Here is an 18,726-nt window from a genome sequence, read left to right as displayed (position 1 = left end):
GTGGCTTTACATTGGGGTCAGGTGAACTGAAGATACTTTTTTTTCTGGAGCTGAGGATCAAACCCAGGGCACTATGCTTGCTAAGCAAGCTCTCTACCATTGAGTTAAATTCCCACCCCCCTGAAGGTACTTTTCACCTGGTTGTCACAGGAACTTCTGAGATCCAGAAAAGAAAAGCAGGAAGTAGATCACAAACAAGATAATAGGTCTTTTTCCCATCAGAAGGCTGGATGATGGCTCCATTAATTTAGGAGTTTTATTTCTGAAATTCAGAGCAAATTGTTGGCCAATGAGTAATAATAAAAAGAGTACTCTTCATGGAAAGTTGCATACTTAGAGAATAATGGAGCTATGAAGAATGTCTTTAGCCAGCACATCTTCCTCAGTGGGCAGGTTAAAAAGAAAAAAACAGATGTATTATTCAAGGTTCCCTACATGAACATGACCAGTAAAATGAATTTCTACATGTATGCATAAAGTCAAATTATTGGACTGTCTCACAAGCTGTGGCCCAGCTACTCTAACAGTGGCTGTCTACCAATGGAAATTTGAAGAAGACAAGTACACTACCTGCTCTGCAGATCCCCTGCCCTACATCTATGGCTGGCTAAGGGGTGGAGCCTTAGGCAAGAGCTAAGCTGTGTGGCTAAGCTGTTGGACCCTTGCAAACCTGAAGCTCCATGCCAGGAGGGGAACTTGCAAGCCATGATTCCTCTGTTATGGGTACAGGGCTTAATATGTTGCTCATGTCTCAATCTGTCAACTGTCTGCTCCTCTCCCTCACTCTGGTTTCCATTCCTCACTCCACATCAACCTGAACACTCAGCTTCTTCTTTTTTTTTTTTTTTCAGGAAAGCACTTTTGGCATTATGTTGTACAATAGTTCGTTTTATTATTGCAAAATCTTCCAGAAGAATGAAGGAAACATTCTTGGCTTGGCCATTCATGTGCAAACTAGGCACAGAGGCGTAAGTGAGTATAGCACCTGGGAGGCTGAGGCAGGAAGTTCATGAATTTGAGGCTCAGGGGTGGCAGCTCAGGACTGTCAAAGAGCCACTGGTTAGTGTGGCTGCATCAGCCTCTCCTGGTGAGTTGGATATGCTGTGGACACTGAAGCCAAAAAAGGCCAGCATACTCTTGTTGCCCTGTGCAAACATCAATTGGCTACATGTGAGTAGGGGCCCCCAAACAGCTTGACCACACAGTTGCCATGACAGGTTTAGGGGCCTAGACACAGCTTCTGTTACTGGCTCACTGGCAGGCAACACCTAGATCCAAGAAAAGCTTTAAACTGACACCACCCAGGGATTCAGCCAGGGATGAGGAAATACCTAACATAGCTAACATTCCAGCCATTAGATAAGGTGACCAGATATCCAAGAAACTACACACCTATTTCCCCTTCTTACCAAGATACCCCTAGAAAATTGTCAGCCAGTCAAGGTCTTGAACCCTAGAAATCACCTCACCCCAACCTCTGTTATGATAAAAAAAAAAAAAAAAAAAAAAAAAAAAAAAAAAACCAATGCCACCTGGGCTCAGGACTCTCTGCTCACTGCTGCATTGGATGGACAGAAGGACCAAGCCCAGCACCTTAAAATAAAGGCTCCTTGCTTTTACTTACAGGATTAAGTCTCGAATTCGGTGGTATTTTGGGGGTCCCCTCAAACTGGGCATAACACATAGTCCTCCTTCTCAGGCACAGGCCGAGCTATGACTGAGTGGGTGACATCGCATTTTCTGGGAACTGAGATCAGTGACAAACACCAGAGAGAGCTGGCCCAGGGGTGGCTGTGAGTGGCATCCTGTTAGGCTGTGGTGGTCTGGGAGGGAGGTGCTGCAGGTTCTGGGGCTGGTGGTAACACCCTGAGTGTGGTCTGTTGTTGGAGTTCATTGTGGAATGGCAGAATTGGTAACCTGAGTTAGAGCTGAGATTAGAAACCTGAAGCCAAGGTTCAGAGAACCAGAGGGACAGGAAGAGTCAGAGGAGAGGAATAGCACGGGACACTGGAGCCAGCTGAGGGACACTGGAGTAGCGCCCAGTGAGCTTAGGTGGTCAGGGTTCAGCTGCCACCACCACCATCAACGTTGTCCCCTCCAACAGGAACAACAGGGTGGTGGTCTGGTGTTATTGCATGCATACATGTATCTGTATATACATATATATTCTTAAATGCTACCTGTTTAATTGGTATAATTTTTTAAAATAATTTATTAAGACTTATTTATTTTATGTATATGGTGGTCTATCTGCATATACACCTGCACACCAGAAGAGGACATCAGATCCCATTATAGGTGGCTGTGAGCCACCATGTGGTTGCTGGGAATTGAACTCAGGACCTTTAGAAGAGTTGACTATGCTCTTAACCACTGAGCCATCTCTCCAGCCCCAGTTGGTATAATGTTACCTGCATTTCTGGGCTACCTGTCTTGGCCAGGAGAGCCAGTTGCTGTTCTCTCCTCAGTGAAGCTCACCTCTTCCCTTATGTGTCTGTTTATAGTGTTTGCATCATCTTGGTTTCTTTCACTTTGATAGGTTGTATAAATCAAAAAATTCACCTTTTTTTATGTTTTCCAGTTTTGTTTGCATTTTTATTCTTTTCTTTCTTTCTTTTCTTTTTTTTTGTTTTTTGTTTTTTGTTTTGTTTTTTGTTTTTTGAGACAGGCTTTCTCCATGTAGTTTTGGTACCTATCCTGGATCTTGCTCTGTAGACCAGGATGACCTCAAACTCACAGAGATCTGTATGGCTCTGCCCCCCCACCCCCACGTAGATCATCAGGAATCTGAGTTCATATGTAAAAGAAAATAGGCCTTATTACAAGCTCTATCTTCGGCCTCTGGTCCATTCTGACACAGCAGTTGGATCAGGGAGAGCATTGAGCTCAGTTATGGCAGGGTTTTTAAAGAGTAAAGGATGGAAGTGTAAGGGGAATTCCAGATTCAGATGAAGGTTGAACTCCTGATTGGGCAGAAGTGAGGTAACAGAAGTCTTGTCAAACAGGAATTGTACTGGTGTTGGTGTAAGGAGATTGGAAATCTATACACAGATCATGTAAGCATTCCTTTATGTTCTAGAGCATTTAGTACTTGTTTGTCTTGTGAGACCAAAATGAGCCATCTTAGAAATAAGACCAAAATGCTTTCACCCTAAAATTAAGGCCTAAGATTTCTCCTTTTGGGAATAGGCCATTAGTTACTGAAACCAGTCAGTTTAGATTCCAGAAACCAGGAAGTGTAAAAGTACAGAGTCCAAGATAGTCACGAGGTAATGCCTGCCAGACTATGGAATGTCCTCTCCCTGGTTTCCAGGGTAACTGACCACAGAAATGCCCCCACCTGAGGGCAGCCAATGAGAAATGGTGGCGGGCAACCACTCCCTTAGAAGTAATTTCTAGAAGTCCCTAGAAGCGAACCAATCAGAATTGTATCCGTACTAGCACCCCTAAATGATGTAACCTTGTGACTTTTCCCTTTAAAAACTGAACTTGCAGACAGGTGTGCGCTTCCTCCAGCCTCCACTGCGTTGGATGTATTGGACGAAGTCCCTGCCTAGGCTTGTATTGCTTTTGGATATCCAGAATTAAACCTTGCTTTTGCATTCCGGCATGCTCGTCTTTGGTGGTCTCTCTGGGGGTCACGATCTGGGCACAACAGTCTCAATTCTGATTGGTTTCCTGCAGGGTACAGTTTGTGGCTTTTCCTGGTTATTGTAATGGTGAGGCCTAGTCCCAGTATTGTTAGTCTGCAGCCTGTCATGGCCGCACTAATGTTAAGTTAGGCCTCTTGAAGACCAAGGAAGAGAGGAGGTGAAGCCAGGAGGACCCAGGGTTCCTGATGAGCCAAGAAAGTCAGACTGTGGCATGGGTCTTCATTGAGAGGCAGAGGATGTGCTTTTAGCATCATGGAGATCTAGACTCCTGACGTTGGGAAGGGGTGACTGGGCAATGCTAGCTTAGGTAGGCATAGGAGAGGGGTCAGCATCCTGGCTTTCCCCAGGTCTCCTCCTATCTCAAGTCCTCCTTCCAGTGTCCCCTGGAGGGCAGTGTATTGATGAATGGTGCTGGGAGCAAAACTCTCTTGTAGAAGGAACCGATTGCTGGGGGACAGCTAGGTTCCCAAGGGAATTTCCTGCCCATGCCTCACTACTGCTTCCTGTCTAAGTCTCCAAGAATGTGACCTCCATTACATTCCTTGCTTCCATGTTAGTTAAGGGTGGACACACCACTTCATAAATCCAGAGGCTGCCAGCCTCTCAGCAAGCTGAGGACCCCAGACATCCAGTCTACCTGGGGACTTCTGATGTGCTGTTGTTCAAAGTATTTTCTGGGGCCTATGGGGGAGAAGAGAGCTGAGGCCTCACCTTACCCTGAATAGGACTTCAGCCCTAGGAGGCTGCCTGACTTCCCACAGCTTGTCTCTTTCACTTCTCACCTCTGCCAGGACTTTTAGTTTCCACCATTCACTCATGCAGCTCTTTACCCAAGCAGAGCTCAGGGACTTCTGGTGTGAAAGAGCATCTTTAAATTGCACAAGAAAACTAACAAGGTCCTAAGTCCTCCAACATCCCTTCTCTGACAATAGACTTTTCTTGTGTTTCTGATAGGTGAGACCAGTTCTTACTTTGAGAGGATTTCCTGGTGTTGTTTCAATTTGTTAAATTCTTACCTCTTTATTACTCCTACGCACCCACCCTCTGTGCGTGTGTGTGTGTGTGTGTGTGTGTGTGTGTGTGTGTGTGTGTGTGTTATGTGTATCTATGTGTCTGTATTTGTGGACATAAGGATAAAACAGCCCATGGGTGGAGGTCAGAACACAACTTAGTGGAGTTGATTCTCCTTCCAATCACATGGATACAGTGGATTTAACGGAAGTCATCTCTTTGGCAACAAGTGATTTTCTACCCTCAGCATCTTCCCAGTTCAAGGTTGATTGCTGTGAACCCATCAGAGGTTGACGAAGGAGTCAGATCTCAGTTGGCACAATGTTCCATACCAGTAATCCCAACACATTGACTATGGAGACAAGAAGATTTTGAGTTTCAGGTCAGGTTAGTCTCCTTAGCAAGAACCTGTCTCAAAACAAAACAAGCAAACAAACACCATACATGCCCATTTTGGTGGTTCACACCTTAGATCTTAGTACTTAGCAAACTGATGCAGGAGGATGGCCACTAGATTTAAACAGGCTAAGGTATCCTGTGAGATACCATGTCAAAAAAATTTCCCTTCCCAAAAAGGTTCAGATTGCATTCTTTTTACAATTTCCTAAACCTAATGAATTTTCACCCATGTGCTTGGGAATGCTAAAACCAATACCTAAAAATGAAAAGGTAGGACTGATTGACACTTATTTTATATTCTAACCCCAGAATTCTCAAGGGGAGATATTTTATCTGAGTACTATTTACTCCTTTATATAAGACAGCCTGAGCCGGGCAGTGGTGGCACACTCCTTTAATCTCAGCACTTGGCAGGCAGAGCCAGGTGGATCTCTGTGAGTCTGAAGCCAACCTGGGCTACAGATTAAGTTCCAGGAAAAGTGCAAAGCTACACAGAGAAACCCTGTCTTGAGGAAATAAATAAATAAATAAATAAATAAATAAATAAATAAATAAATAAATAAGCAAGACAGCCTGTTTTTTAAAAAAATACCCTTACATTTTTTTCTTAAGTACACAATGATATACTAACTAGAGCCTTGAAAAATTAACATGAGTAAAATCTATCACAGAAAAAAATTTCAAAAAGTAACTTCAACATACCCAATACAAAAAGTCCATGTTACCATTTTATTTTTTTGTCACAGTTTAGAAAAATAATGAATCAAAAACAGAATTTAACAGTGAGCAAGCATGTTGTCTTTGTAAATTTTTTTTCTTCCTTGTCTACCTAACAATATTTTTTCCAACTGTAAATTGGAAAAAAATGTAAATTTTAAATTATGATTAAAAACAAATAGCAGTAGAAGAAGGAGTCCTTGTTATCTAAATAAATATCTATCAGGCCAGCTACCTCAGGATGCAGGGGAACACTGTAAGACCAATGAAGTCCATGATTATGGACCCACTGTCATGCTTCGTGGATGGGAAATGAGTTCCCAGGTCAGAAGCAATACTGTATGGAATACCATGTTGGTGGATATGACTTTCTGTAAATCTGTTGATGATAGTTTTGGTAGAAGTTTTGCATGTAGAAAAGGCAAATCCCTAATCAGAATAAGTATGTACTCCAGTAAGGACAGAGTTGTTCTTTCCATGGGGGAAGTGGTCCAATATAGTCACCCTGCCACTAGGTTCCTGGTTGGTCACCATGGGGAATAGTGTTGGTCTCTGTCATTGATCTGGCAATCAGCATTATCTGTAGCCATGTCAGCCATGGTGAGTGGATGTCCATGTTGTTGAACCCATGAAGAACCCCCATCTCTTCCAATATGGCCACTTTGTTCATGGGCCATTGTGCAATAACATGAGTGCCTGGGAAAAGAGGCTGACTGTCCACAGAAAGTCATACTTTCTACTTGATTATTGAACTACTCCTCAGCTGGATTTCACTGTTTGGCGAACATTTACATGGGATACAAGTATTTTCACACTCTTTGCCCATCTGGAGAGGTCTATCCCCAGATGTCTTTCTCACCTTCTCACCAATTTTCCAGTCATGTTTTTTCTAAGTCCCTGAACATCCAGCCAACCCATTGTCTACAGCCCATCAATCAGTGATCAGTTGTGCATTTGGCCATTCCTGCTTCCAAACAAACTGTGTGACCATGTGTACTGCCCAAACTTCTGCCAACTTCGATGATTTCCCTTCACCAGTATCTTTCAGGGTTGTCCCAGAATGGGGTTGTAACGCTACAGCTATCCACTTCTGGGTGGTACCTGCATGGTGGACAGGACCATCAGTAAACCCAGCCCTGGTCATCTCTTCCCCAGTCAAACAATCATCAAGAACACTCCATGTAACTATAGGTGCATGTTTGGCAGCAAAAGGTATTATAACAAGAGAAGAAACCATAGGCAATCGGGCAACTTCTTCATGGAGCTTGCTTGTGCCTTCAGGACCTGCTTCGGCCTGATCTCTTATATATCACTATCATTTGATAACCGTTGCTGCTGTGTATGGCCTACTTTATGACTTGGAGGGTCTGATAACACTCAGCTCATGATGGGCAGTTCACGTGGCATGGTAACTTGGTGGACCATTGTCAAATGTTCAGTTTCTCCCAGTGGCTGGGATTAATGACATGTGTTCACATGCTTAGCCATATTTACTTTTGAAAATGATTCTTTGGGCACCAGTGGCAGACACTTGAACTGTCTTTAAGAAGTATTGTATTGTCCCAATTCTCCAATGCTCCTTTTCTTGTGTATTATTCATTTTTGTCTTTTATAGTGTGTGTGTGTGTTTGTGTGTGTGTGTAGACTATGTAGCACAGGCTTTAAAACTCACAGTTGCTGGTATTAAAAGAATGCACTACCACTGGGCAGTGGTGGTGCATGCCTTAAATCCCAGAACTCGGGAGGCAGAGGCAGGCTAATCTCTGTGAGTTCAAGGCCAGCATGGTCTACAAAGTGAGTTCCAGGACAGGTTCCAAAGCTACACTATCAAACATGGTTTGAAAAAGAATTTTTATGGTACAAGTCCCCTGTTTTAATGGTGGCCAGGAAGGCCAGGAGATGTATCAGAACCCAATACTGGAGTTAGGGAGAGTAGTGAGCTTCTGTATATAATGGTAATCGTAGCAGGATGCTCTGAAAGTATCTTCAGTACTCTTAACTGCTAAGGTTTTTTTCTACTCTATGTTTTCTGTTTTTGATTATGCTTCTTGTCCAAGGAAGCCTAGTCAGGGTCAGATACCTGATGCTCATTACAAAGTGGAATTCTCCTCTAGTTGAGAGAATTACCTCAGCCAGGGATGACCTCCCTAATTGATTATCCAGTACAAGGTGGTCAGCCCATTATCCATATATGTACAACAGATATGTATACAACACAAATGGACACAGCAGGTTGTATTCATGTATTCAGCATACTGATTCACCCATACTTAACAAGGAAGAATTTGGAAGGTATTTTGGAAGGGATGGAATGAAGAGACAAAAGGGGACAGAGCTGTAATAGCTTTTGTTTTGTTTTTTGAGACAGGGTTTCTCTGTGTAGCTTTGTGCCTTTCCTCGATCTCACTCTGTAGACCAGGCTGGCCTCACAAAGATCCGCATGCCTCTACCTCCCAAGTGCTGGAATTAAAGGTGTGTGCCACCATCGCTCAGCAATGTAATATCTTTTAATGAACTATTTAATGAAATAAAATTTAAATAAAAAAACAGGGGCTACATAGATGGCTCAGCAATTGAGAGCACTGGGTGTTGTTATAGAGGACCCAGGTTCCATTCAAAATGGTAGCTAACCATTTGCTGTAACTCCAGTCCCAGCATCTCCTGCATTCTTCTGGCCTCTGTCGGCACTGTGCACAGACACATGCAGGCAAAACACCATATAACTAACTTTTATTTATTAAAGTTAGAAAAAGGGAAGAATGGAATTCTCTGTAGTGATGTCACAGGCCTGAGACAGACAGTAGCCAGGGCTAGTTAAAATGAACTCCTTCTGGTCTTTCAGGGAAGCAGTTGTGGCCTTCTCCTGAGTCAGCCTGCTCAGAGGCAAAAGCAGCTTTGTTCTGAGGTTAATAGAGCTCATCCTAACCATTCATCTAAGAGCAGAGTATACAGTGCTGTTAGGTGAACTTTCCTGGATGTTTTCTCTATTTGTGTTCTCTGTCTTTTGTATATGTGAGAACTGTGGCATTGGTACAGTTATCTTTTAGCTCCAACATCAAGAGTGCCAGGCACCATGGGCTCCAGAGCAGTCTACCTTCACAGCGTCATTTGCTTGACTTTGAGCTAAGACCTTGTGGTACAAGATGAACTTGCCAGAGGCATTTCTTTCCATCATTCTTATGATTTATGTATGTTCTTACATGACTTTGAGGTAAGAATGTCTCTGCTTTTACATTGTGATCATACTCAGAATTGGATTTGTTGACTGAGCATGCTTAGGAATATGCAGAACTCTATGAGAACATGTCAAGATTCCCTAAGTAAAATCCACATGCTTCCTTTGTTTAGGAAAAGCATTGTTTTGGAAATAACTCACATGCTCTCTTTACCTCCTTCAAGGAAGAAATCTTTCTAATTTTTTTCTGTCTTTGCTGTTGTGATGGCTATTCTTGGTAGTCAAACTGACTACCTCTAGAATTAACTAAAACCCAAAGACTTGGGTATATCTGTGAAGAATTTTTCTTAAAGATTTTGAAATTAAAGACTGATCTGCATCATATAAGGTGATAAGATCCTCGTTTAGCTTCTTGGTGGCAGTGCACACTGTTAGCCAAGCACTGAGGGGACAGAGGTAGTTGGATTTTTTGAGTTTGAGGTCAACCTGGTCTACTGAATGAGTTCCTGGGCTACACAGATAAACTATGCCTCAAAAACATCAAAAAACCCATCAAACAAACAATAAGATCCACCTTTAATCTGGATCACACCTTTTGGCAGCAGCTGACATATATAAAGGATATTGAAGAAGGAAGCCCTCTGTCTTTGCCTGCTTGCCCTAGCTCTGGCTACCAAGTTCACTCCTTTACTAGCATTAGAACATAAGTTTTGGTAATTTTGTTGTATACTGAAGAGGAGCTGAGACATCCAGTCAAAGGAACTGAACAACTACTGTCTTCTTCAAATTTCCATTGGTAGACAGCCACTGTTGGAGTAGCTGGGTCACAGCTTGAGAGACAGTCCAATAATCTGACTTTATACATACATGTAGAGATTCATTTTACTGGTCATGTTCATGTAGGGAACCTTGAATAATGCAGCTGGTTTTTTCTTTTTAACCTGCCCACTGAGGAAGATGTGCTGGCTAAAGACACTCTTCATAGCTCCATTATTCTCTAAGTATTCAACTTTCCATGAAGACTACTCTTTTTATTATTACTCATTTGCCAACAATTTACTCTGAATTTCAGGAATAAAACTCCTAAATTAATGGAGCCATTATCCAGCCTTCTGATGGGAAAAAGACCTATTATCTTGTTTGTGATCTAGTTCCTGCTTTTCTTTTCTGGATCTCGGAAGTCCCTGTGACAACCAGGTAAAAAGTACCTTCAGTTCACCTGACCCCAGTGTGAAGCCACAGAACAAACATCTCCTTTTGTGTCCTTAAATCCCTCTTTAGTCGTTAATATTCCAGGCACCTTTCCACCATGTGATAGGGAATCACTCCATGTATATAGTGTAGAGGGCTGTACAATCTAGCTAGCCACATTGTGTCCAGGAGGAAGAAGGGGAAGTGCCTGTGGAGAGCAGGAAGATAGCAGGGTCTGCTATTAGAGCCAGGGGCAAGTGCTGTTGAAATGCATGTGTCTGCTGATTTAGAAAAGGTATATGTCTGAGTTGGAAGGGAGGGTCAGGAGCCCTGGCACTGTGTCTTTAAGCACAGGGTAACCCTCTGGGAGGTGCTCTTGTCACTCAGAACTCACTAGCGAATCAGACCCTCCAGGCGGCCTGCCAGTCATGAGTTGTGCAGGGTGCTTCCGGGTTCCCGGCTTCAGGCTTTGCTTTGAAGAGGAGCTGGCGGGAGAGGTCTTGTGTGCTGTGCTGTGAGTGCTGCTGCTGCGGGGAGCTGAGAGGAGAGCATGGGAAACCATGACCTGGTGAGAGATGGACTGCTGTCTCCACTTGGGGAGGAGCAGATGGGGCGGTGCGGAAGTCAGTGTGGCGGTCTGGGTGAAAACCTGCTGCCGGAATCCCTGTCCTGTGAGTTCCCATGTGGTCCTTGCAACTCCCTGGATGCAGGGGCAGGTCTCTGAATAATTTTGCTCTGTGGGCTGCATCTTCACAGATCATTGGGAGCAGGGAGCTGTGTGTAGAAAGATCATTGCAGTCAACTTCAACATGCTTTTGGTTCATTCCTGGAAAGCAGGCTGCCCAACTCAGAGAGGCATAGTTTCTCCAGTAGCTCTTAGACATATAGAACTTTGAATTTTTACCTTTATGTGTAAGATTGATTTCTAGTTAGTTGTTTTTGCAGAAGTTATAAAAGGCATCTCATGTGTTGGGTAGCACTGCACTACTAAGCTGTCATGTGGAAGAGTAGAATTGGTGATATAAAGCATTTACCAAAGTTTAGGAGGAAGTAATTCCTCAAAATAGATTTTAGCTGAGGGGGGACTGCCTCTTAAACACCCCAAAGATAAGTAGTATGCTAACCAGGCCAGTTAGAGATTAAGATGCTAGGATACACATTTATTCCCCAGGATAGTGTGGCTCTAAACCACAACCACTTGGGTCCATGCCTGTATCAAAGATCAGGCCTCTAACAAGCTGCTCAAGGAGGCATTACAGGGTCACAGCTAACCTTAAGGCATGGTGTGCCATAAAGTTCCAGGCGTAGTTCTGCCAGATGTGAAAGAGGACACCAGGTGGCAAGTATTTTGTTATTTATCTGATCAAGCTAGGCTTTCCTTTAGGCATTCTCCATTCTCATAGGGAGGAGGAACATTCTTGGGAAAGCTAATTATGGCCTGGGTCCTGGGCCTTGGGAATTTACCCTAAGGGCCTGATAGATTGAAAATAAAACAGTGCTCCTTCTTTAAAACCAGGGATATGCTTGGAAGAGCTGGTAATGGTGTGGGCCCATCCTTTGTGGAGAGCTTGCTTCAGATCCTGAGAGCCCAACACTTCCCTCTATCTACATGGAGCTATGGTTATCAGTCCCAAGACAACTGTGGGCTTAGTAACATTCTTGAGATACCCTGTGTTCCCCTTATGCAGCATTGTCTGATTAGCCTTTTCCCTGGGTTGGTCCCATTGTATTATAGTTTCTGCTGACTTCATAGATGTTTCCCATTGCCTTCCATTTCCCCTCTGGAAGCGGGAGAGGATGATACTATTCTTAAGAAGAAGTTTACTTGGCATAAGACAGCTCGTGCAGGACCTCCCCACCACAGCTTTTATCTTTTCTACCTTCTACTTTTCCTATCTTTCTCTTCCCTGGCACCTCCACCTCAGGACACTGTCACTGAAGAAAATTCTGCTGTTTCAAGTCACTGGTGTTCTTAAGAAATAATGCTGGGAACGTCTTTGCTGTGTAACTCTCCCATCTGTCTAAGCAGCTGGATTTTTACAAGTTGCCTGTCCCTGTTTAGATTGTTCAAAGTTAACCTGAAGCATGAACCTAAAAGACACTTGAGGCTGACAGCATATGTGGAATGCAGTATATGTCTAGGTTGTCCCTCTTAGAACATTAGCCAGAGATGGAGGCATACTATTATTAAAGAGATTTTTCTTTATTATTGTAAGTGTATGGAGTGATTTGCTCTTGGGAAGAGGTGTTAATTCTACAACAGCTGCATTTCCATCCTGTTAGAAAAGTGTTTCTGAGACAAGCTCTCTTATGTTGATTTAGGTGGCATTGATTCCAGTCTGTTGATTTCCAGGGAAGTAATCTTTTGTCTTCTAAACTACACCTTGAAAATTCTTAGGTTAAATGACTGTACCTGCCCAAAGTTTTAAAATTATCCATTTGAGTCATGTAGTCGACCATCCAATGCAGTCACAGGAGAAAGATCCACATGTGGAACATTTCTTCTGTCTTCAGACCAGATAGGAGGAATGGTTTCTTGGGTACACAGCAGGGGAAACAGGGTTGGCAATCAGCTGCTGCAGTCACCATTATCAAAAAGGATCTGGCACACGCCTTTAATCCCAGCACTCAGGCAGAGACAGGTGGATCTCTGTGAATTCAAGGCCAGCCTGGGCTACAGAGTGAGGTCTAGGACAGGCTCCAAAACTACACAGAGAAACCCTGTCTCCAAAAAAACAGAGAGAGAGAGAGAGAGAGAGAGAGAGAGAGAGAGAGAGAGAGAGAGAGAGAAGAAAGGATCTGATTGTGGAAGTGGGAGTGACTTTGTAATTTCCCTGCATGTATTAATTCATCTCATGTGAGAAAACACAAACCAGATTGTGTAGGTGTACAGTTTGGGAAGGTTATCTTTTTTTTTTTTTTTTGTTTTTTCGAGACAGGGTTTCTCTGTGTAGCTTTGCGCCTTTCCTGGGACTCACTTAGTAGTCCAGGCTGGCCTCGAACTCACAGAGATCCGCCTGCCTCTGCCTCCCGAGTGCTGGGATTAAAGGCGTGCGCCACCAACGCCCGGCTGGAAGGTTATCTTGAGCCAATGAATATTGAATTTGCAACTAGGCAACTCTCCTATGCCGATATGGTCAATTCTGCTTGACACAGTTATGTCAGCTCAGAGGTTTGAGAAACAGTCCATTGACTGTAACTGTGTGTCAGGTAACAGAACTCAGCAGCCAACATGTGCATATGGACAGGATTAGTCTAGCTCTTATTAATGACATTTCTTCTTCTAGGAGAAGGCCTACTCTTCTTCAAAGTCAATATAGCTAAGTTTTTTGTTGTTGTTGTTTTTGTTGTCCCCCCCAGCTGTGGACCGAACCCAGGGCCTTGGGTTGCTAGGCAAGCACTCTACCACTGAGCTAAATCCCTAACCCCTAGCTAAGTTTTTTTTTTAAATCTTAAAAATACATTATTTTTATTATTTTATAAATCTCTTGTTTTAAGACCAGTTAATGAGTGACCTCCAATCTCCCTGCTCTTAAGGGGACTTATAAATGAAGAGGGACCTGTGAAAGAATTATTTTCATAAACCAACCTTGAAGTTGGTAAAGTCACAGTGCAGAAAGGGAGAGGCAGGACAGAGGTTGAGAGCTTTCCTACTTCAACAGTAGATGAGATTAACAATGTGGAATTAAGTAATTAATACTAGATACTTCATAATGTCCTGATTGGCCATTTCTTGGGTTCCACAGACCAGGGCAATCTAGAATCTGCATGAAGGACTGATCTTATTATTAAACCAAATTGCTATGGTTACAGTTGTTCAACCAAAATAGAAGATCTGTGTAAAATGTTGTGGCCCTACCTAACAGGACTGTTAATTTTCTGGTTTAAGATGTTCATCCTGAGAGAAGAGGTGTGAGAAATCTTAGATGTGCTCTAAAACAAATCCCTAGTCTCTGGAGCACATGCATAAAGCCTATTTCAACTTTTCAAAATAATTTTTGAGATCATCACTACATCATATCCACATTCTCTTTCCTGCCACCAAGCCCTGCCATGACCCCTCATTGTTTTCTAATTCATGGCCTGTTTTTCCTTAACAGCAGTTACACAGTAAAACATGTACTGTGTGAATGTGACCTGTGTTTGGCTGCAGGATTTCCCAGCTATGAGGCGATGGGTTGGCTGCACTGGACATTTAGTGTGTAATGGAATGTGCACACAAAGGACCCTGTGCTTTGGATGAGGAACAGGAGGTGCTCTGGAGGGTGGAAGAATGTCTACTAAAATACAAACTTTCTAGACTAGGGCCCTGGCTGCTGGGCAGAGACTGTGCTCTCTGAGTCATTTGATCTAAGATCACCCAGTAGGGAAGCTGTTAATATTCTGAGGCCCAGCTGGGTGGCCCTAGCAACAGAAAGGCTTATCAATCAGAAGTACCAGCAGCAGGTAGCTTTCAGGTACTTTTTGACATTCTCCTCTGCTTCCTCTGTAGGGAGTTGTAAGGAAGACCACAAGCCATGCCATGGTGAGTATAGGGTATTGGAACAGGTTTGCTGTGTTGTCATTTCTGCTGGGATTTGGATGGACCATGAGCAAGACTGTGGTTCTGTTGGTCCATGTGGTGACCTGGACAGTGGCCTTTGTCCTCTGAGCCTTCCTGTGTCTGAACTTCCTGGGGAGGGGGAGACTGCAGCCCTGGCATCGAAGGATATAATGCTGGTGATATCACTGTCTGGTGTGCACACAAGGGCACTGCTTTTGGTGTTCAGTGGGAAGAGAGATTGGAAACTGATGGTCTGACTTTTAGAAGTTTTGAATATGGCATTCCTCTTCAGGTTTGTGTTATGAATTTTACATATGGTTTAGAAACTGGTAGAAAGATGGTGATGTGGATCATCTTTCAGCAATACATGATTAGAATGCTTCTCACTTTCTCCTACCATTAGCCACAATGTTGTGATTCAGTAAAGTTCTAAGGGACTAAAGGAGTTTCTGATCAGCAGAGATTTGTGAGGTGTGCATGGTGTTGGGCAGGTTGATAGGGCAGAATCCACATCTTGTGCCATAGTGGATGTGACAGGAAGCAGATTATAAACTATTCTTATATGTTGTATTGGGATTTGGCATCAGTGGGGCTGGGTTTACCTGAAACCACAAGGGGGCGTAAGGGGCTGCAGAGCCATAGCAGGAGATCACCTCCATTTGCAGAGAGAGCTCTAGAGCATGGGGCTTCTGTCTTTGGATGAACCATCAGTAGCTGGAGGGTCAGAAACAACAGTATAAGGGTCACTTTGAGTTAATTTTCTGAAAGTTGTGATGTTTGTGTTTATTTAATTTCTATACACATTGAATCATAGGTAGCTGGGTAACATTGGTCAAGAATACACTTTTACTGGCTACGTTATTATTATTATTATTATTTGGTTTTTGATTAAAGGTTTTCTGCTTTTGTTCTTGGCCTTTTCTCTTCCTCCGCCTTATTCTTTTACAAATATTGTACTCATTCTTGATTGTTGTATCATTGTATTAAGTCTAGAAGCCATATTATTTCAATATTTTTTAATAATCCCATTGAACATCCTGAGTGTTTCCACTTTGCATGTAGTTTTGGAATCAGCTTTCCTGTTGTAAATTGTTGGGCATTGTCATTGGATTCTATTTATTCTGAAGATTTTTCATACACAACATCTTAATTTTGATGCATCATGTTCCCAAGGATCATTACTTTACTTCTTATTTAGTTAGGTTTTGTTGTTGTTGCTTGTTAATTTGTGACAGATCTTTGGTTTATTGGATAAAAGGTATTATGGGTCTTGGCAGGTGGCTCAGCACATATACTTTTTGGGGATGATCTGAGTTCAAATACCAATACTCAAGTTGGGAGGCTCATAACTATCTACTATTTCAGATCCAAGGGATCTAACAGCCTCTTTTTTGTGTGTCACCTGTATGCATATGGAAGACATTCTCTGTCATGCACAGCCATATGCCAAATAATAGCAATAAATGTGTTTTCAATAGTGCTGAAACTTACCAAGCAATTAGAACAAAACAAGTTGTCTTAGCTATATAATAAATCATACACTGATTCTCTAAAAATCTCTTATCTTGCATTTTGTTTTAAAAAGTTTTCATTTTGCTGGGCGGTGGTGGCGCACGCCTTTAATCCCAGCACTCGGGAGGCAGAGGCAGGTGGATCTCTGTGAGTTCAAGGCCTGTGAGTTCCAGAAAAGGTGCAAAGGTACACAGAGAAACCCTATCTTGAAAAACCAAAAAAAAAAAAAAAGTTTTCATTTCCTCACTCTGATGCAGACTTATAGGCAATCATCAATCATATAAAACAAAATGGTATCTAAGTGATCCTAACAGACTTTCTCCTCTTTAGTATAAGAAAATATCCCTTTAGTAGTCAATCCATTTTCTATCAAGTTAAAACATCAGAAGGCTTCAAGTGAATCTCTCCAATTTTTGTGGAACACCCTTCTTACCCAACTCCTTTTCTGTCATTGGTAAAGAAGAGAACCAGAGTGTGTACAGCATGAGTGGTGGCCACTGATTTTTTTGGACTTTGATTTTGATTAAAATCTTGTTGTTGTTGTTTAAGGGACCATAGTGTATATTTGTTGGTCTGTCTCTGTGTCTTCTTTTGTCAGTGGTACCCTATCCATGTTGTTGATTTTATTAACTATAAACTAATTATATCCATTGTTCATTTTCTGGGAAATGATGGACCTTCACCAATTTTGTATTGAGAAAATTATTTATGTGATCAGTTCTTTGAGTTTTTGTTGGCTTCTTGAACTTTCTTGGAAAGACAGTTTTATTTTTCTCTTCTTGATCTTAGAGGCTTGCATCTCCTTATTTCTTGACAGATCTGTGTTTTCCAGTTGTTGCTATCATCATGTTTGTGTTTTTGATGTTTAAGTGATTGATATGATTAATATATTGGTTTTGTATTTTTAAAATCTTCTCATATATTATTATTGTCTCTTTGTCTTAATTAGCTCCAGCTGTCAACATGATGTAGCCTACACTCATTTGAGGGAATATCACACAGATCAGAATCACTAGTTACTGTGTTTGTGCAAAATTGTGTTGCTTGATGATTGGTGTGGCAGGTTCTTCCACTGAGGTTGTAATACCTGAAACAAGTGGACCTGTGATGGATAAGACCAGGCAAGAAGGAAAGCCAGGAAACAATGTTTCCCTGTGGTTTTTGCCTTTAGTTCCTAGCTTAAATTTCTATCCTAAGCTCCCACAATTATGAGTTATGATCTGGAAATGTCAGCCAAATAAACCTAACCTGTTCATTACCTGAGATGCTTTTGGTTAGAGAATTTAATCACAGCAAGAAACAAGAAAATTAGAACAACATATGGTACACCAAAAATGATTCTGTTGCTGTATAGAGTGTAGAAATGTTGTTTTTTGAAGGAATGTGGAAGATATTATGACTTTAGATGGAAAAAGCCATAGAAAGCTGTGCACAGAGCTTAATCAGCTCTTCTTGTGGGACTAGGAATATGGAAGTGTTGAGAGTAATGCAGTCAGTGGAGCTTAGCGTCATAGGATTTCAGTGGAAAATAGACTCCAGGAAAAATGTAGCTAGAGGGCATTTGTAGTGTTTTGTCCCCGAATAATTTCTATTTTCTCCATTCCCTGAAATATTGAGTAAGGCAGAATTAAAACGTAATTGGCTGATTTCTTGGACAAAGTATTGATTCTGTTGGGTGTTTATTACTGATGACTCATTCATGTCTACCGTGGAAAAGAAACATGTGGTGCAGAAAGAAATGAAGTCAGTTTCTTAGAGAAAAACAGCACTAGGTATTTTCTCATGGCAGTCCTGTGGTGAAGCAGAGGCAGGAAATTTCAAGGTGTTTAGCACCGTTGAAGAGAAGGTCCCTCTTGGCATTTGAAACCTAGCAAGGTACCATAAAGGTAAGACTCCATCCATCTCAGCCTTCAGTTTATTCAAGGAATGGGCAACTTGATTTTTAATCTCAAGAAGCAACTTCATACAGAACCTGCTGCAACTCTGGTGCAAGGTTGGTAGCATCCTGAACAACATAGAAGCCAAATTTGGGGGTGGGGTGTGGAATAGCCTGTGTCATACTGGTCTGGAAACAAGAAAGATGCAAAATGTATAGATCATAGTTTCTTCCTCTGTGATTTTATTTCAGCACTATTGCATGCATCTATGTTTGGCAGAGTCAGAACCCAGTGAGGAGACTGAGAGCTCATTCCATGAAGCTGTGAAAATGAAGGCAGTGTTGTATTTTGAGGTGATAGGATGTTGAAATACCCAAACCATGAGACATCTGCCATGGCAAGCTGTATACAAGGAGTGGAAATAGCAAAGGAGAGACATGTATGAACATTTTCAGGCATAGAGCTGTGGAAGACCTTGGAGAATGAAGCCCCACTAGTCTGAGTTGGAGCTACAGGATTTGTTGTTTGCCCTGCTGAGTTTTAGGCTTGCCTTGGTCCAATCTTCCCTCAATGTGTCCACATTTCCTTTTTTTTTTTTCTTTTTTAAAAATTTATTCTTCTCACACACAATACATCCCAACTTGTTTC

General features: G+C 42.2%; 1 protein-coding gene across 3 annotated transcripts in view; it reads left to right on the top strand.

The window, feature by feature from the left end:
- The window catches only part of LOC114692012 (zinc finger protein 431-like), a 110,682-nt gene that overhangs the window by 80,441 nt on the left and 11,515 nt on the right, over positions 1–18,726 (top strand). The window contains exons 1-2 of one of the 3 annotated variants that reach the window (XM_037198146.1): positions 10,588–10,714; positions 14,639–14,671. The exons of 1 other annotated variant lie outside the window; for it this stretch is intronic. In XM_037198146.1, coding sequence (XP_037054041.1) covers positions 10,697–10,714; positions 14,639–14,671 — 51 coding nt within the window. In that variant the 5' untranslated portion in view covers positions 10,588–10,696. Of the gene's footprint in view, positions 1–10,587; positions 10,715–14,638; positions 14,672–18,726 lie in introns of those variants that run through there. One more of the 3 variants, XM_037198147.1, reaches the window with a different exon arrangement.

Source organism: Peromyscus leucopus, chromosome 22, assembly GCF_004664715.2.
Source record: "Peromyscus leucopus breed LL Stock chromosome 22, UCI_PerLeu_2.1, whole genome shotgun sequence".
NCBI lineage: Eukaryota > Metazoa > Chordata > Mammalia > Rodentia > Cricetidae > Peromyscus > Peromyscus leucopus.
The sequence above is the reverse complement of the archived record's forward strand: the minus strand, read 5'-3'. Positions and strand labels throughout refer to the sequence as shown.